Source organism: Phoenix dactylifera, chromosome 8 (genome assembly GCF_051530095.1).
Source record: "Phoenix dactylifera cultivar Ajwa chromosome 8, Ajwa_hap1_PhDact_Kaust_v1.1, whole genome shotgun sequence".
Classification (NCBI taxonomy): Eukaryota; Viridiplantae; Streptophyta; class Magnoliopsida; order Arecales; family Arecaceae; genus Phoenix; species Phoenix dactylifera.
The window spans coordinates 32,158,709-32,175,688 of record NC_143197.1 but is presented as its reverse complement, the minus strand read 5'-3'; the positions used below and the strand labels follow the sequence as shown (position 1 = coordinate 32,175,688).

At 41.7% G+C, this 16,980-nt stretch overlaps 2 protein-coding genes across 9 annotated transcripts; both read left to right on the top strand.

Moving 5' to 3' along the window:
* On the top strand, window positions 1–7,861 carry LOC103704166 (telomere repeat-binding protein 2). 5 transcript variants are annotated; one of them, XM_088703670.2, is made up of 11 exons: window positions 20–343; window positions 1,602–1,846; window positions 1,945–2,164; window positions 2,327–2,767; window positions 2,904–3,110; window positions 3,203–3,265; window positions 3,371–3,450; window positions 3,984–4,228; window positions 4,684–5,016; window positions 5,101–5,164; window positions 7,262–7,861. In XM_088703670.2, exons 2-11 carry the CDS (start codon window positions 1,778–1,780, stop codon window positions 7,433–7,435), a joined length of 1,896 nt encoding a protein of 631 aa, XP_088559796.1. In that variant the 5' UTR covers window positions 20–343; window positions 1,602–1,777; the 3' UTR covers window positions 7,436–7,861. The 5 variants fall into 5 exon arrangements, with proteins under 5 accessions (XP_038980973.2, XP_088559796.1, XP_088559795.1 ...); XM_088703669.2 differs by adding an exon at window positions 849–886 and having other exon boundaries at window positions 1,945–2,767; XM_039125047.3 differs by having other exon boundaries at window positions 20–886.
* Window positions 7,862–9,585: 1,724 nt separating this feature from the next.
* Window positions 9,586–15,363, top strand: LOC103704167 (uncharacterized). Of its 4 annotated transcripts, none has more exons than XM_089925131.1 (14): window positions 9,586–9,721; window positions 9,993–10,561; window positions 10,710–10,773; window positions 10,847–11,266; window positions 11,833–11,957; window positions 12,052–12,160; window positions 12,270–12,415; window positions 12,493–12,566; window positions 12,714–12,780; window positions 12,885–13,056; window positions 13,134–13,194; window positions 13,308–14,377; window positions 14,468–14,683; window positions 14,920–15,363. In XM_089925131.1, exons 1-14 carry the CDS (start codon window positions 9,713–9,715, stop codon window positions 15,175–15,177), a joined length of 3,360 nt encoding a protein of 1,119 aa, XP_089781257.1. In that variant the 5' UTR covers window positions 9,586–9,712; the 3' UTR covers window positions 15,178–15,363. The 4 variants fall into 4 exon arrangements, with proteins under 4 accessions (XP_089781257.1, XP_089781256.1, XP_038980971.3 ...); XM_089925130.1 differs by having other exon boundaries at window positions 12,882–13,056; XM_039125043.3 differs by having other exon boundaries at window positions 12,672–12,780.
* The last annotated feature ends 1,617 nt before the right edge of the window (window positions 15,364–16,980 follow it).

The following is a 16,980-nucleotide window of genomic DNA, read 5'->3' as shown; positions in this document are numbered from 1 at the left end:
GGGGCTTAAGGAAAACAGAGGGTGGTTTTTATGGGGTTTGGTGTTCTCTCGGTCAGGGGGAGGGAGGGAAAGAGAGAGAGAGCAGGCGATTAGAAATGGAAGAGAAAAATTAGGCTTCCGAATTAGGCTCCGTCCGAATTAGAGATTTCTTGGTAAAATAATGAGATCGCGTGCATGAAGCAAATCTTGAATTCCCATCGAGATCGGGGGTGGTTTTCTCGCATTCTGGCGATATCGTCGCTGCCGGGCTTGGCCGGAATTGTTCTATTTCTCGGCGATCTTCCTTCGGACGAGAATCTTGAGGAATTTTATGCGGTTTTCTGACCGAATCTTTCTTGCGGAGGTGAGGAGCGGATCGGATTCCATGCTGTTTCTTACCCGTATTCTTCGGATAGACGGTCTTGAGAGCTAATTTCCAATTATTTTCTCTCCGATCCTCGAAAAATTCGTGATTCCTTTTCCGTGCTGGTTCTGCTCTCTTCTGGACGTGTCTGTGATGATCTATTTGAAAAAGAAAACTTTCTCCTGAATTCTGTTTTTTTTTCAAAGGAAAAACGGCCACAGGACAATCAAGATCCTATCTTTTTTATGGATTTCGTGTTTTTTTTGTTGAATTCTCCATCAATTGAATTCCTTGTCTCGCGGTTCCTGATGCTGTTACCGTTTTCCTTTTCCTCTTGTACTTGATCTCGTTTGATCCTTTGTAAACATTTTTTTTTTGAAAAGGGGGACGATATAAGCTTTATTTTGCTTTAGATGGAAGGAAAGAGGTTTTTCTGTTATTATAACTTTGCAGGAATTATTTACAAAATGCCATAGATTCTTTAATCTGGTATGACTTTCTTTAGAAATGAGCGGATCTAAGGATCATCAGAGGCGCTTAAAGGTAACATCTTTGATCTGTTTCCGCTTTAAATTTATGATCTTTTTTTTAATATCTCATGGTTTTGTGTTTTAATACGGTGCTTCATAATTCTGATTCCATTAATTACACTTACATTCCCTTTATGAAGCTTCTAACGCTTTTCTTGGATTTCTTTCCTTAATTGGATCTCCTGATGTTCATTAAATCTATCACTCCTTCATATAGCTTTTAGATTCGTTAGCAGTTTGTTGGGATTTGGACAATATAATAGAAATTGATTGGCTGTTAAATATCCTGCTATAATGGAAGCTGAAGCATATATCCTTTTTCTGATCGATTACTGTAGCAGGGGTTAAACATTTTGATTAGTTTTTCTTTTAGAAGCTGCGATACTTTGTCGGTTCAATCTTAGGGTTTTTTGTTGAAATGTCTTTCGTGTGATGTATGACACCATATGAACCGCTATCCATCTGTTAGTTTTGTGGACAATGAAGTTTTGGTAGGCTTCTGGGAGAAGGGCGTTTAGTGTTGGGATTTTACAATCAGTAACTTTATTTTTGATTCATACCTAGTCATAGGTCTTCATGGTTGGTTCAAGTACCTTGTGATATATATATATATATATATATATATATATATATATATATATATATATATATATATATATATATATATATATATATTACCCATTGAAGCATCTCTTTGTCAGCAAATTTAATATCTGCTCTGTTTGCAGGTTGTTTCTTTCATTCCAGCACCATGGTATGTATTTCATATACTCGTTGGATTAATGGAGCAACTGAACCTGCATACGGTATGCGTCTCCATTTTTGCATCTGAAGAAAGGTCGTGGAATCAGTGATGTTTTCCTTGCTGCTCGATGATCTTCTTGAAGTCATGAGTCTCTGAGACATGGTGTTTAAGAAGAGTTTCAATGGCTACCACGTTCCTGCAATGCCTCAAATTCCAAAATCTGCCAAGGTATTTGTTTTCTATCACAAGCCATTTACTTGGATTTTCCCCCCTTTTCCAAATGGGTTTCGGTGAACTCTTTCTAATCTCTTATAGTTGAGTTACAGAGAAAGCGTTCAGTTAGAAGGAAGGTGGTGGATGGCCAAATGTGTGCATTTGACTTGCTCGCAGCTGTAGCAGGGAAGATACTAGAGAGAGAAAATTCTTTGACCCTGCATAGCATACTCGGAAATTCTAACCAGAATGTTAAACAGGGGCAACTGGAGGAAGAGAAACAACTGGATGAAGAGAAGCTATGCCAAGATGAAGCTTTTGATCAAGTAAGATGTAAGGAAATTTCATCTGCTCCTGAACTTCCCATCCAGAGGCAGATTGCCCACACTTTGAAGGAACATTCGCAAATTTCAAAAGCAACAGCTTCAGGATCTACTTTTGTTGTTGTAGAATCTGATGTATTGAACCAGGATATTTATACTGGGGATTTTGCAGCTAATGGCAGCAAGGAAGCACTTGGATATTCTCTTGGCACAACTGCCAAGAATTGTTGCACTGAAAGTTACTCTCCTGGTTCTGCAGAGTCATGTGAAGCTGAATTCATGGATGGGATCAAGACACGGTTCGTATCTGAGCAGCATGAAGCTGAAGCTGCAGTGGTTAAAAACATCCAGCACTCCTGGAGTTCGGACAATCCAGTGGAGCTGGATGCTAAACCCCCTGCTTTGGCTAGCTCAGACAGCAGCATTGAGGTGCCTCTGCATGGGCATCACATTCCTCGTATTAGCTCCTTTCTCATTTGTCGGGATGATACAGAACTAATTGCAGATAGAGATGATGACGAAAACTCTTCCGGGTGCACTCATCCTCGCACCATAACTTCTAAGGCCTTGAAGCCTCAATATCATAAAATAAGAAAGCTGTTTTCTAAAACTGGTATGCTGATTATCTCCATGACTTTTTTCTGCCTGTCAGAAGATGACCTCAATACTGTCACTTCTGTCCTATTTTTGGTAAATAATGTTTGTATGTTGGCAAACCTCATAAACTAGATTTTTTTTTTAATAATCAGATTTAGATATGAAGCCTGCTTTTCACAGTCTGAAATTTTGTTACACACGGCGAAGGACACAGAGGTATTCATTTAAGAGGAAAAAGGTGTTTGAGCACCGCTCAATGTCACTATCTGATGGGGGAACTAGTAGCAAAGGCTTGTGTAACTCATCTGAAAAAGAAATAAATTACAAAACAAATAATTTACATGCTGCTCTGCATGGAGGTATCTCCTTATATAAGTTTTATATAGTTTACCATCCCTATCTTCCTTTTTGAATTTTAGGAGATTTAAACAAAATATTTTACCTTTTGCAGGGAATGGCACATCATCTCCTGCTTCCGGTCAAATATCATCATATAAATCTGAAAATTTCCATGGTATGATAGGTTTTGATGGAAAGATGATGACTTTTTAATATTTGACTTCATTTTTTTGACCCTGTCATTATGGTCTTATGAGAAACAAGTACTTTTCTTTTGCAGTGAAACTCAGTATCAAATCATTCAATGTGCCAGAACTTTTCATAGAGATTTCAGAAACTGCTACTGTTGGTTTGCTTAAGGTATACGATCCTCCTCTTCACTTCAGTTCGTTCCTCCTCTTCACTTCAGTTCGTTCCTGATCTCTGGTGTACTGTGCAAATACCACATTCTATCATGTTTGTTAGATACATGTTATAATTTTCTACTCCATAGGGAATCTGGATTGCTAAATGTTCTTCCAATACATTAAATGTGAATCTTGCCAATGATTTAAGGCAGATCCATAGCCATAAATAATATGTTTTAGAAGGTTTATGTAATATTTACAACCTGGCTTGTGAATCATGCATTAGTCAGTTTACTTCTCTATCTATTTTTAATATTTGTTATATTAATCATTTCTCAAAGGAAAAAGAAAAAGAAGTTATATTGGTCTAACTATTGGTCGGATGGATCTTTTTCTTCTGATCTTTATCTTGGTTTTCTTGATTCGTTTTTATTTTATGATTTTGCACCTTCCTAGGCTTCGATTGTCTTTATATACTTTCAGTGGCTAGGAAAATGGCCTTTGTGAATTTAGATGTAAATCTCTCTCGTATGTTTTATGTTGTAGAGGACAATCATGGAAGCTGCGACAGCTATTCTTGGAGGTGGATTGCGTGTGGGAGTTCTACTCCAAGGAAAGAAGGTTAGAGATGATAATAAAACCCTACTCCAAGCTGGAATATCTAATGTTGATAAGCTGGACAATTTGGGCTTTATGCTGGAGCCCAAGTCTGCAGGAGCTTCATCACCGGTCACAAGCCCTGAATATCCACATACCCATTGTCCCTGTGATGCGATTGAACCATTAGCCAGGTAATGTCATTGTGCAACTTTGTTTACACAGTTAACTACAACAACTGTCTTATTTCTTGATCTAACAACACTGGTGTCAATTCTCCTTCATTTCATGTCTATATTTCATAAAAATTCACTGCAGTTCACTGAATGCTATGGTGACTGTTTTACCAACTCAGCAATGTATTTTTAATAGGTTTATCTAATTTCCTATTTTGGAAGTTTAATGACGACGATCTGTTCCTGTCCTCATCTGACAGCTTTCTGATATGGAAAAAGAAAGAAAAAATATTTAGCCGCATTAGATGTGATATTCATATTCGTTACTGATATAAGTTATCTTATAAATTATATAGGCTCCCATTTGTCCTGTGGGGCTGTTGAATTGCATTTAATTCCTGTAGCATTTGAAATGTTTGTTCATGAAATTAATTTTGTGACCCCTTGTTTAGAAATTTTCTTTTATGTTTAAGGCATCCAGCTGCTTCTCCTGCACCAGTTACAGAGATATTTAATGCCAGTCCGGAGCCTCCGGTGACCTCTGCACTGCATTTTCCTGAGAGTGATCATGATTCAGTTCACTCTCCTGTTGATACTAAATTAGTAAATAAACCAGTAGCGGCAGCAGCAACATCAAACTCACGAGCTCTAGTTCCTGTCCCAGCCATGAGCTTTGATGCCGTGTCCATGGTTCCATTGCATAAACCAAGGCGGTCTGAGTTTGTTCAACGTAGAATTAGGAGGCCATTCTCTGTCTCTGAAGTCGAAGCGCTGGTTGAGGCAGTTGAAAAGCTTGGAACTGGAAGGTCTGCGTTAAAAACTCCCCCCCCCCCCCAAAAAAAAAGGGATCTTTGATGGGTCTTATTTTGGTCTCTTATTACTTATTTCAGGTGGAGAGATGTCAAACTTCAAGCTTTTGACAATGCTAAGCATCGGACCTATGTAGATCTGAAGGTATGAGATCTCCTTGCATCGTGTACTTCTGCATTCCTTCAAAGCTTCAGAGTTAATCTCCATCACCTAATTGGCAGATTTTCCCTCATTTATAATAATTCTTTTTTGGATGAAGAGAGGCAAAGCCACCCAGCCTTTATTAGAAAAGTGGAGTTTACAGAAACTATTTATAAAAGATTTGCAAGAAAGAAAAACATAAGAAAGCAATAAAATTCTTTTACAAAAGGCAGTGGTCTATAAGTAGACCTGTTAAACTATTGAAGAATGTGAACAATCTTATAAGTGATTTGAAGGATCTCTATATCTTCAATGTGCAACTATATAAACTCTGTATCTTAATATGAGTCAACCATTTTCAAAAAATATTGATCAACGTTTTTCAATGTGCAATGCCAATGCTGCGAGGTTATTCTCAAGTTTGAGATGAGGATGAAGTAGCTTCTCTAAATACAAATACTTCGAGCTAAAAAATATTGATAAGATTTTTTACAAAACATAATAGATAGAACTTGATTTCTTTAATAAATTCGAGCATTTTGCTCCTTCCATATTTCGGAATAGATAGCAGCAATCAACTGATCTGCAACTTTTTTCATTGGTGGTTGGAATTTTTTGTTTCTCCATTTGGTCCATAAACTACGGGCAAATTTAGCTGCACTTTAATTGTAGGTCATCCTCTCAAATTTAGCTGCACTTTAATTGTTGTCCATAAACTACGGGCAAATGAGCACCTACTTAGTAGATGAAAGATCGTTTCAGTTCTTCTTCCCCACAGCACACATCCATCACTAACCCGCCATCCTTTCTTAGCAAGAATCTCTCTTGTATGCAGTCGATTTCTGAGCACAAGCCACCTTCCACAGCGAAGGCCACCATTATTAAGAAATTGTAAAATAACCTCTTTGCGAGAGTTTCCATAGGAGGGCATCACCAATTCGAGACGGTCTTGCATGAGAAAGAGCTTCTTTGAGAGTATATAGTTGATTCATCTGTTGTTTTGTAAGGAGTACTTTTACTTTAACTTTCCAAGAGAGTGTTCTCCATGACCACTGTGAGGCAACCATGCAGTCTTGCCTTGCTGCATTAGCATAGAGCTCAATAAACAAAGAGGAGAGCTTCAAGGGCCCTAGCAAGCTATCGTTCCAAAAGCAGATGTTCGTGCCATTTTCCAATTTAAACAACAAATAGCTCCAAAAGGCTTCCAGTTGTTTGCTGATGTCTTTCCAAATAGGGGATAGGCTTCTTAGGCCTTTTCTAGTCCTCATCCTAAATTTCTTCTTCCGATAGTAAGCTCTTTGAATAAGCTTCCACCAAGGAAAATCACTTCTCTGCAAAAACTTCCAAGCCTATTTTGCAAGAAATGCTAGGTTCATTTGCTCAATATTTTTTATCCCCAACCCTCCTTATTCCTTGGAGACCTACACACCTAATCCCAATTCACCAAGCAATGGAAGTCACTAACTTTGTCCACTCCTTTCCAAAGAAATACACGACGCATCTGATCAATCCTATTAAGGACCCATTTTGGCAATGTAAACACCGACATATAGTAAGAACGGAGAGCTAACATCACGCTATTTAATAATTCTTAATGCTTAAAGTGCATCTTTAAAACTTTGCTTGAAAACTCGTTTTCTTGGACTTTTTTTTTCCTAGCCATGAACCTCAGGCACTAGTTTTCCATAGTAAGCAGCTCTTGTGCCAGATGCGGATATTTACTGAAATTAGTTTATTTCTTCATAGCTTTAAGTTGGTTAGTGTTTCTTAGGGAAAGCCCTAAATATGCTAGTGTGAGTTATGTTACCCAAACAAAGGTGATCTGCTTTTCCTTTTTTACATAAAGGGTCAGATGTATGTCTTACTTGGAATAACAGGGTATCGAGGCATTTGTAACCATGGACTCTTGCTGAATCCTTTCAGTGTTTAATTTGCTTAAATTTTCTCGAAGGAATTCCTTGTCAGGGTATCATTATGGCCAAAGAAATTCCTTTTGGAATGGATCTTCTTGTTTTGTTATAGTAATGTTTGCCTATAAGGAGAAGTTATGTGTCATGCCTTTGTCGTAAAAATCATTGTAAGGGGGTTTAATGAATGCAGGATAAATGGAAGACGTTGGTGCACACTGCAAAAATATCTCCTCGTCAAAGGAGAGGGGAACCAGTACCTCAAGAGCTTCTGGACCGGGTTCTTGCTGCACATGGCTATTGGTCCCAACGGCAAGCCAAGCTCCAGGTCAAACCCCCTCTAGCTGACGCCTGCATGCTAGTCTAGATCTCTTCTTTCCATCAACAAAGATGGGGGAGCCAAAAGACAATGGTTTCTTGTAAATAGATGATAAATGAAAGGGGAAAGGTAACAGTAAGACAATTCAGGAGTTTTTGTAATATTCTCTCTCACCCACACCATCATTCCTAAGCCAGTGATTCATCTCCTTGTGAATTCTATTATGGAGAGGGCTCATTTGGCGCCTGTACATGACGATGACGATGACGACCCAGGAACAAAGGAAATAAGACTGGTCTTGCCAGCAATGTTCATTCTTATGCTGTTGACCCCCCTTTCGAGTTATCTTCTGATTCCAATTAACATAATTTTCTCTGGTTTGATTCCATTCTTTTAAGAACAGATTGTTATGTTATGTTAGAAGAATAATGGGGGGAATATTAACAAAGGATTAAGATATGTTTTTCAATTTCATATTTGTATATCCATTGATCATTGTTTCTGAGGGTATTCTTTGTATCCCCTTGGGTTTTGCTACCTTTGATCTTTGATAGGCTTTTCTGTATTATTCTGTAATTTATTCATCTATCATTACATTGGATGTGGTTTCAGTTTGTGCTTTCAAGTTGTCGGGTTTTTTTGATTGCTGATTTTGGTTGTGGGCTTGGCTTTGTCGAAAATATCGATATGATCAGCAGGTGGGGTGCCTGGCATTGATCCTGATGTTGTAATGATTTATGATTCATTACTTCGATTTGTGCTTTCAAGTTGTTTGGATTTTTTTTTGATTGCTGATTTTTGGTTATGGGCTTGACTTTGTCAAAAAGACCGATATAATCAGCTGATGCCTGGGGCCTGGCAATGATCCTGATGCTGTAATGATTTATGATTCATTACTTAGATTTCAATAATCGTGGATTATTTAGTTTTTTTCTTCTTCCTTTAATTTAGATTTCTGCCTGTTCTCCTAGTGTCTATGTCCAATAATGGCGCATTGATAGCACAACACTGGAAGCTTTTCATATTTAACTTCCGCATGCACAGGTTTCCCCTCATGGCATACACAAAAAACTCTCTTAACAGATTGATTGAAGTTAATTCCAACACAACCTTTGGCATGCTTGCATCGATCTCCAAATGTTTCTGGTTTATTTGTTGTTTTAGGTTTACCCACCATAGTCGCAACCATAGGGATGGAAAAGCTTGGGTTTCCAGTACTCTATTGGAAGCTGCTGGATCCTTATCCAAATTCGGGCCACCCCGAATGCTTCCACCGGATGGTTGGAAATCATTCCTCCTCCAAATCAATTTGAGGACCTATGCAATCCATGGTCCCTCTCTTAGCATCTTAACCATAACAGATTCCAACTGAATTTAAAATTATAGAAACCATCTTCCTACAACATGCCATAAAGTGACCTGACTAATCAAAAGGGAGTTGCATGGGTGTATTAGCTTGGACTCTTCTAACAGCTTAAATTTTTGGGTTTTGAGTTTATAGCAAGTGATACTAGGTCTAAGCCCATTGTATGTCACCATCTTTATTAGTTACATAAATCTCTCGACGAGGGATACCGGATCTCTCTAAGTAGGATTCGATTATAAACCTGGCCGCACGCCAATGCCCAATTTTTCTCTGCCGATTATCACGGACTCACAGCCCAAAGTCTTTATATTCAATCAAATGATGCGCGAAAAACTGCACAAGTGTGTATGAGAACCTAATCATGGGCCGAAGGGGTATCTCAAAGTCTCACCGCTCGAGTGATTCACTGCAGACTGTGAGTGTAAGTGGTCCTATCTTCTTCCAAAAAGAAACCAAGAGCGGTGGCTTGGAGACTGCAGCCACACCCCGGAAGATCCGAAACATTGTCAACGTTGTCAAAGACGAACCCGAGGGGTCCGCAGGCGGACAGCAGCTTAATCCTGTAGGTCCCACCAAGCCTGGCCAATGAAAAATTAACACGGCAGCTACAAAAAGCTGTGTGTCGTACGAGACCTGCTAGTGAATCTCGGACCGAGGTTGCTTGCCACGGAAGCCACCGACACGATTCAAATCCGCGCTCTATAAATGGGAGGGGCGCGCGCATGGTTCCATCTCTGGTCATCTTGCGTTCCCTGCCTCCCCCTCTCTCCCCTGTTTCTGGGGACCTCACTCCCTTCTTCCAACAATCTCGTTTTCCTCTCCGTATGTTTCCAATGCAAGAAGCTCAGATCGCGAGATTTTTGGGCTTGTTCTTCCCACCTTGGATCGCTGGATCTCCGATCGGAGCACCATCGGCGTAGAGATCGTGCGAGGTTCTGCTCGGGCTTAGGGTTTCTTCGATGGAGGAGGTATGGCGATCTCCCGATTCCAAGGCCGATCTTGATAGTTTCTTATTTCTGCTACCAATCTCGATTAATCACTCCGCTATGTTCTTTTTCTTGGCATTCCTCTGAGAGTTCTGTAGAAATCTAGGGTTTCCTACCTCGATTCGTGCTTCATTCACTAATCTTTCCATCGGAAATAGAAATCTACGAATATCATATTCCAGATCCTTGTTGCCTTGGGATGGATCGGAGTTATTGTTGTTAAAAATCTTTGTCTCTTTTTCTTATTCCACAGGTCGTCCGCTTCAAGCTGAACGACATGAATCCAAACAAGATGGATGCCGTCAATCCGTCTAAGGACCTGGCTCCTTTCACCTACACCAGAGGCGAAACCGGCGCTTTCCTCTTCGACGAAGACGAGCTTCGAGAGATGGAGGACGAGGAAACCGATGAGATGAGCACCGATGAAAGGGGTCTCGCCGAGGCCATCTGGAACGACGACGGTGTTGAGTTCGTCTTTCTGGCCAAGACCATCTTTGACAAGGCCTTGACTAAAGCCGATCCGAACGACGACAACGCCAGAGATGAAGAAACCCTGAACCCTAGCTATGCTGCCAGACTCCTTCATCTGGCTTGCAAGCTCGACTCGGTGGAATGCGCTCGAGTCCTCATCGAAGGGGACACCGGAACGGCTGTCAATATCAACGAAATGGATGGATTCGGGCGGACTCCCCTCCAGAACGCGGCGGAGATGCACTCTGCCAAGTGCATCGAGCTGCTCCTCCGACAGAACGCGAGGACGGATCTCAGATCCAAGGACGGGAGCTCCTGTCTCGCCCTCGAGATCGCCTTGTCCAGCAAAAGGTAGATCGGTATCTCCTATCGTTTCGTTTTCGCTATCTTTTCCAAGACCCGAGTAGATCCCAAGAATTCCAGGTATTTTTCCAATTTCTTTCCTCCATCTCTTGTAATCGATTTCTCTTTTGCGCCTCTCCGCTCTGCACTCCCTTAGGATGCAGGTCGATTGGTCCCCGTGCGATTCAGTCGAAGAGCTGCTGACTCTTCTGAGAGAAAGGGTTTGCTTTTAACGAATAAAGACTTCCAGGAGCTTATTTGAGGCATTTTCTGCTCTAACGAGTTCTATTGCAGGATTTCACAGCCATCAGGTTGCTGGCTGAGAGAACTAGGGAAGTTGCTGAAATAGCGTATGCGAATGCCATGGCGGGACGAGTCACGGCGCTGGCGGTGCTGCTTCTTGTTGCCGCGGATAAATTTACCGCGCCGGTGACGGTACGCGGGGAAGGTGGTTTTAGCGGGAGGAGCTATAGGACGGTCTACGATTCGGTGTTAGGAGAGGCTTTAACGCTGGGGGAGACGACGAAAGCGGCGAGTTCGGGGAGACGACTCGGTGGGAATCGGCTCGTGGATGGCTGGGAGTCCACTCAGAGCTGTCGCGAGAAGCGAAAGGCTTTGCTCCGGGAGATCGAGCTTCTTCACGTGTTCGGCGACGATCATCGGGGCAGTCCAAGCGACAAAAAAGCCGTGGCGCCACTGGTTCGTGCGTGCCAGGTATTAAATAACGCACCCGTTTTAGAATTTTTTTTGTCTGTTTGTTTCTGGATCAGAGTTCCATGTTACTTAGAAGGCCGGTCCCATAAAAAGGCATTCACTTACACGTCCGTACGTTGTATCCGGAGGCTGCGGTCCCTTGTCCTTTTTAGATGAGCCGTCCGAGTGTACCGGTCACGGCTCGCGGTTCAGGTCAACCCCGGCCGTCCAGTAGAGAGTTCGTTGACAATGATGCTATTGTAAGATTGACCTTCCCTCGGGGCACAAACAGGGAGAAATTATTAGATGGACAGGTCCAGTGGAGGCAAACCTTTGATGGTCCTTTAACTCGCCAAGTGTTGACCAATCCTAGACTTTCTTTGATCGTTCTCACTGAACTTCGGGCGAGGGTTCAGTGCTTGATTTTGCACAGAATGATTTTTTCCACAGTTTCCGTTTATCTTGTTAGGAAGTGCTTACTTCTGATCCGCATGTACCGGTAATTGGGCTTGTATGGATCCGCTTAACAACTCGATCTCTGCAAGTCGCTGCAGAAAAACTGATAGCCCTTCCCGTTTCTATCGCAGGCCGGAGATGAGGCCGTTATCAATCTGCTCCTCAAGGAGAATCCAGACATGAATGAAACTGATCTCGACGGGAATTCCTCGCTTCACTGGTGCCTCAGAGTTGGTTCTAGTTCGCAGGATCCAAGGTCAGCTATCTGCTGCTTGTTCATCTATGATACCATACAATTGATTATGTTTTGAACTGTTTGATAGCTAATGCCAGTGCTTACCATGTCCCAGGATTTTATGGCTCCTGCTGAAGCACGGTGCCAGAGTATCGCACAGGAACAAATTAGGACTGACACCAGTTCATGTTGCCGCTGCTAAGGGCAATTACCAGGCACTTCAGGTACTCCTTTCTACCTTTGTCATTTCCGTTACCTCTCCCTGTTTTGTTTTTCCATTTTTTTTAGACTCTTTTTATGTAAAAACCTTACTATGCTTGTTTCTTCTTCAAGATACTACTGCTTCACGCTCCAGAATGCGTAGATCTTGCCTCTGAGACGAAAGAAACACCACTATTTTTTGCTGTGAGAAACGGGTTCATTGATTGCGCACAGCTCCTCTTGCGTTTTGGCGCCAACAGCCAGGCCTTCAATCTTCGGTTTACTACTTTTTATATGAACTTGGAATCTGCTCTTTCAGGTTAATATCTGCTAACATTCCATTGCCTTTTCTCAGAAGGGAAAGACCTATAGACATGGCCAAGTCACGAGACATGCACTTCATTCTAAGCCCCACCAGTCGAGGATTCCGTAAGCCTTCAATTTTTACCTTTTGTAACGCCAGGACCTAATGGAAGATAATCACTAGGGGAATTTTTGACCTCCATTTATATTTTTATTTTTTTGTTGTATCAGGGAAACCTTCCAGCCTCACGAATGAAAATGTTCTTTCTCCAGATGAATTTGTGATGCATGAAGAGATGTATGAATTAGAAGTCAAGGATGAAGCTGCAGCCACCGAAAGGTAAACATTTTAGTTTGGAAGTTTAAAATAGGATATCTGTAAATATTGTCGTCTGTTAACTTATGTTAGAACTCTTGGTGTCTGAGACGCTCATGGTGTAGCAGACCAAGCTCCGGTCACTCTCAGCCGAAAACAGGGATTTGCCGGTACCATGAATCTCAAGGTGGGTGTGTTAGAGGTGCCAAATGCTACTATGCCCATGGGGAGGGTGAGCTTAAAGGAGTCGTGTGCTGCTCGCACGGACTCAAGCAGGCTCCCTTTAAGTTTGTAACCAAGGTAGGCTAACTGCGTGGAAGACAGAAAATTGCATGATTGCCGGAATCATTCGTAATCTTTTTATCTTTTCCAACCAGCTACCAAAGGACTTCCGTCGGAAGGTTTTCATAGGGGGTCTCCCGCCCTCTGTTGACTCAGGTGGGCTCATCCGCCTTCTTTCTTCTTCCCCTTGTCAGTAGACTTAAATTTGCGATGAGATAGTGTCATATTCAGTGAACTTTATTTGTTTGCATTTATTTGGTATATAACAGACTATCTCAAGGAATTCTTTGCTGCGGAGTTCGGACCTGTAGAGGAGGCTGTCGTCATTGGCATGCAGGCAGGTGACCAGGTGCAGTCCAGAGGGTTTGGTTTCGTCACCTTCAGACAAGAGGCAACAGTGGCAGCTGCATTAGAAACCCACTTTGTCACCATCTTTGGCAAGAAGGTTGAGATCAAAGGTGCTGTTGCTAAAACAACCATACCAAAAGAGTCTTCCAAAACCCCTTCTTTGCAACTGCAGCTCCTTCAGGACCATGATATGAGGAATACAAAGTCAGCATCGTGGGAAGAGAGGCTACCATCTAGTTCGCCAAAAAACGAAGCGACTGATCAACAAATGGCAAAGCCAGATGCCCAACTGTCTGATCAAAACCTTCCTCCATGGTTGTCAAAGTTCAGGAAGTGGCTACCAGTTTTCCTCAAGGAGGCATCTAGGCGTCTGGGGGAAGGAGAATGGTATCCTCTATCCTCCCTGAAGGGGGACTTCAGGGCAACTTGTGGGATGGAGCTCGACCATGCCTCACTTGGCTTCCTGAAGCTCAGCGACTTCATGCGTGCTCTCCCAGGTATTTGCAGGATGAGGGTGGTGCCCGTAGGCGCTGGCCCTGCGACTCACATGGTTCTCCTCCCATCTTTCTCTCGGCCCCACCACGAGCTGCTCTCACCTTCAGCCCAGCTGCAGCAGCCCCTCCTAGTCACAGATACACAGGTGTCCCCTAGAGTTCACCATCCGCCACTGAACTTAGCTGAGCTCCCAAATTCCCCTTCCATCTCTGAATTCAGTGAGGACGCGACTTGGCTCATGGAAAGCCAGCCATTGGAGAAGGATTGTATTGCCAGTATAGGCTCTGATGAGAGAGGTGCTAACATTTCTGGGAGGGATCTCTTTGATCCAGGATTCCTAAGGCCAGGATACACGAGCTCATCCAATGTAGAGTATATGATTCGGATACCACCAACGGGTGGCCGGGTACCACCAATTCAGTTACCAAATTTGAGCCCCGGTAGCAGTGACACACCCTTCACTACTTACTTTCAGAGACAGTGGGACCATGGTTTGGTGAGGATATCTCTTCCTAAAAGAGCCTCTTAGCTTTGAAGTTAGGCTAGATTTGCTGGCAACCATGTAGATTTACCGATGTTTATGCAGCTTGAACGCGGTTTCTGTGTTGTCTGCCAATCCCGGGAAGGCTCCTTGGCGCTTGTACCCTGCCTTCACAAGGCATGTGAAGCTTGCATGGCGACGCGTACCCCTAGAACATGTGTGATTTGCAATGCTGTTGTGCGTGGGTTCGAGCCTTGCGCCCATCCTGGCATCAACCTATGCAAGCATCCGCCATCAGACCCAGACTACCCACCTCTGCAGGTAAGTAGGTAGAGATTTCCTCTTGCTAAATTGAGATTTTAGCGAGAATTCTTCGAGTTCAGACCAATGCTTGAACTTCGCCTTGAGTACCCAAATATCCTAGGCAAACTGAGTTCTCTGTCCCAAACTTAGAGATGTGCTCGGAAGTGCTTGCTAAGCTAAGTAGGTAGGTAATGTATGTATCCTCATGTGAGCTGGTCTAATATGTGCTGCCTGGTGAGTTGCTCGACCTGCAGAGAATGGGTGGAAGAAGTCCATCTCTCCACCACAGCTTGGTGCCAACTCCCTCAAGCCTCAGAGCAAGGCCAACTGCTGGAGTCTCCACGTGCCAATTCAAATTTGCTTGCCAAGGGGCCAAGGCAACGGTTACCTGCTTACCATGCGCAGATCGTATTGCATGCCGCCGGTGTGTACCAGACCTAAAGACGGTGCCGAAAACATGTGCTGCTTGTGGCCATGCCGTGGAGAGTTTATTAGAGTTTGTTGACGGGTAGAGGCATCGTTTTATTTCTACCCAATTTTGCCACATGAAATGGGAGCTTCTGGTAAGCTTGTGGAGGGGAACGAACTAACTCCAATTTTGGCAATGCTTCCGGAGTCTTTCATTTCATGTTTCTTGCATTATCCTACACCTATTAGACTTCAAATTTTACTAAAACAAGTGACTCAGTATTGTTATCTGCACAGTTTACTATTTTTCAGCCTGGCAGTCGTTGATTTCAAAATCAAATGATCAGTAATTCCTAACGGTGTGGATTTGTGATAACATAGTTCGATTGGTTGGGTTTTTCTCGGCATTCTATGGCAGAATAAACCTCCCTGGTATAAAGGAAACTTGAGACTGCACGTTTTGGAACCATCATGAACTATATATGACATGCTTACATGGCCATCAGTGATGTATGATCATTGGCTGTTTTGATCCATATGATGTGTTTGAAGAAACCGGCACTTCACGCAAGGACGAAGGGATTGTCCTCAGCCTTGTGACTATGGTTTGGAGAACTCAAGAGGTGACAATGGAGACCACTTTCGTACTATCTTTGATATCTAGGTAAAAAAAGCTAAAATGGTAGGACGGAGGATGAATGAATGCTTCTGGCATATATTTGTACCAACAAAAATCAAAGATACTGCATGCACTATTATGCCTTCTTGGTACTGCAGGGCATGGTTTGAGGAATTGGGCTCTTACTTATCAGTATCTTGGATTCTTTTGCTTTTGCATAAAGATGTTTTACAAAAAATAATTTTGAGATATTTAGTAAGAGATTTAAAATATCTTTCTACTTTTCTCCAAAAGTTAAGCGTCTATTAGAGAAAAGCTCCAATTTGAATCTTTCCTATATAAGTCTACTTAGAAAAATATGGAAATGGTTGAAATCTAATGTAATATAGTAATATAATATAAGATAATACAATATAATATAATGTAGTGTAACATAATATAAGAGTAGGTCTTGATACAACGATAAAAGGTAAGGTTATAACTTTATATATATATATATATATATATATATATTGATTTGACTCTACAACTTTATAGTTAGGAGTACGATGGGCCAATAAAATAAGAGCTATAATTATAGATTTGATAGGCAATACTAGCCCAAATGATTTTTAGAAGGATATTTTTCTATTAAATTTTTTACTTTAGCAGTTTTAGAGTACATATGCATATGCTCGCTAATATCTTGAAGTGACTGCTACTCCTTTCTCAAACCAAGAACAACTCTGAACATTAGGAAAGATAAGAGAAGACCACATGTCAAAAATTCTCGGCATCAAGAAAAAGACAAGATTCCGTAAGTAATTTTTTTAAATTAGTGACGGCCTCTCCAGCGGAGCTGGGCACTAGGCCTTGGATGCGCTAGCGATTGACATATTAGAGAGTGCTTGCATGGGTTTCTCGGCTTGGTATTATGTACCTCACATTTATGATGACCTATAAACATTCTTCGGGACTATTATAGACATGAATGCTTTCTTGTTCTTCTTTCTCCTCAATTTCTCTTATATATATATATATATATATATATTGAATTATTACTTTATATTGTTGTCCTTACAATACTTTTTAAATAATATTAGTGAACAAATTAACAAAAAGTCATGCGCCTTGAAAAGATTCCCTGGATATAGATTAGGTTTATTATTCAAGATGTTTCATGCAAAATACTGTGTTATGGGGTGCAGTCCTAAAACAACCTGCATACTGTCTGAACAAATCATGTTTGTATGAACAAATAAGAATATAAATTTTTTCTTTGAAGAAAATGGAGCACAACAACTTTCAG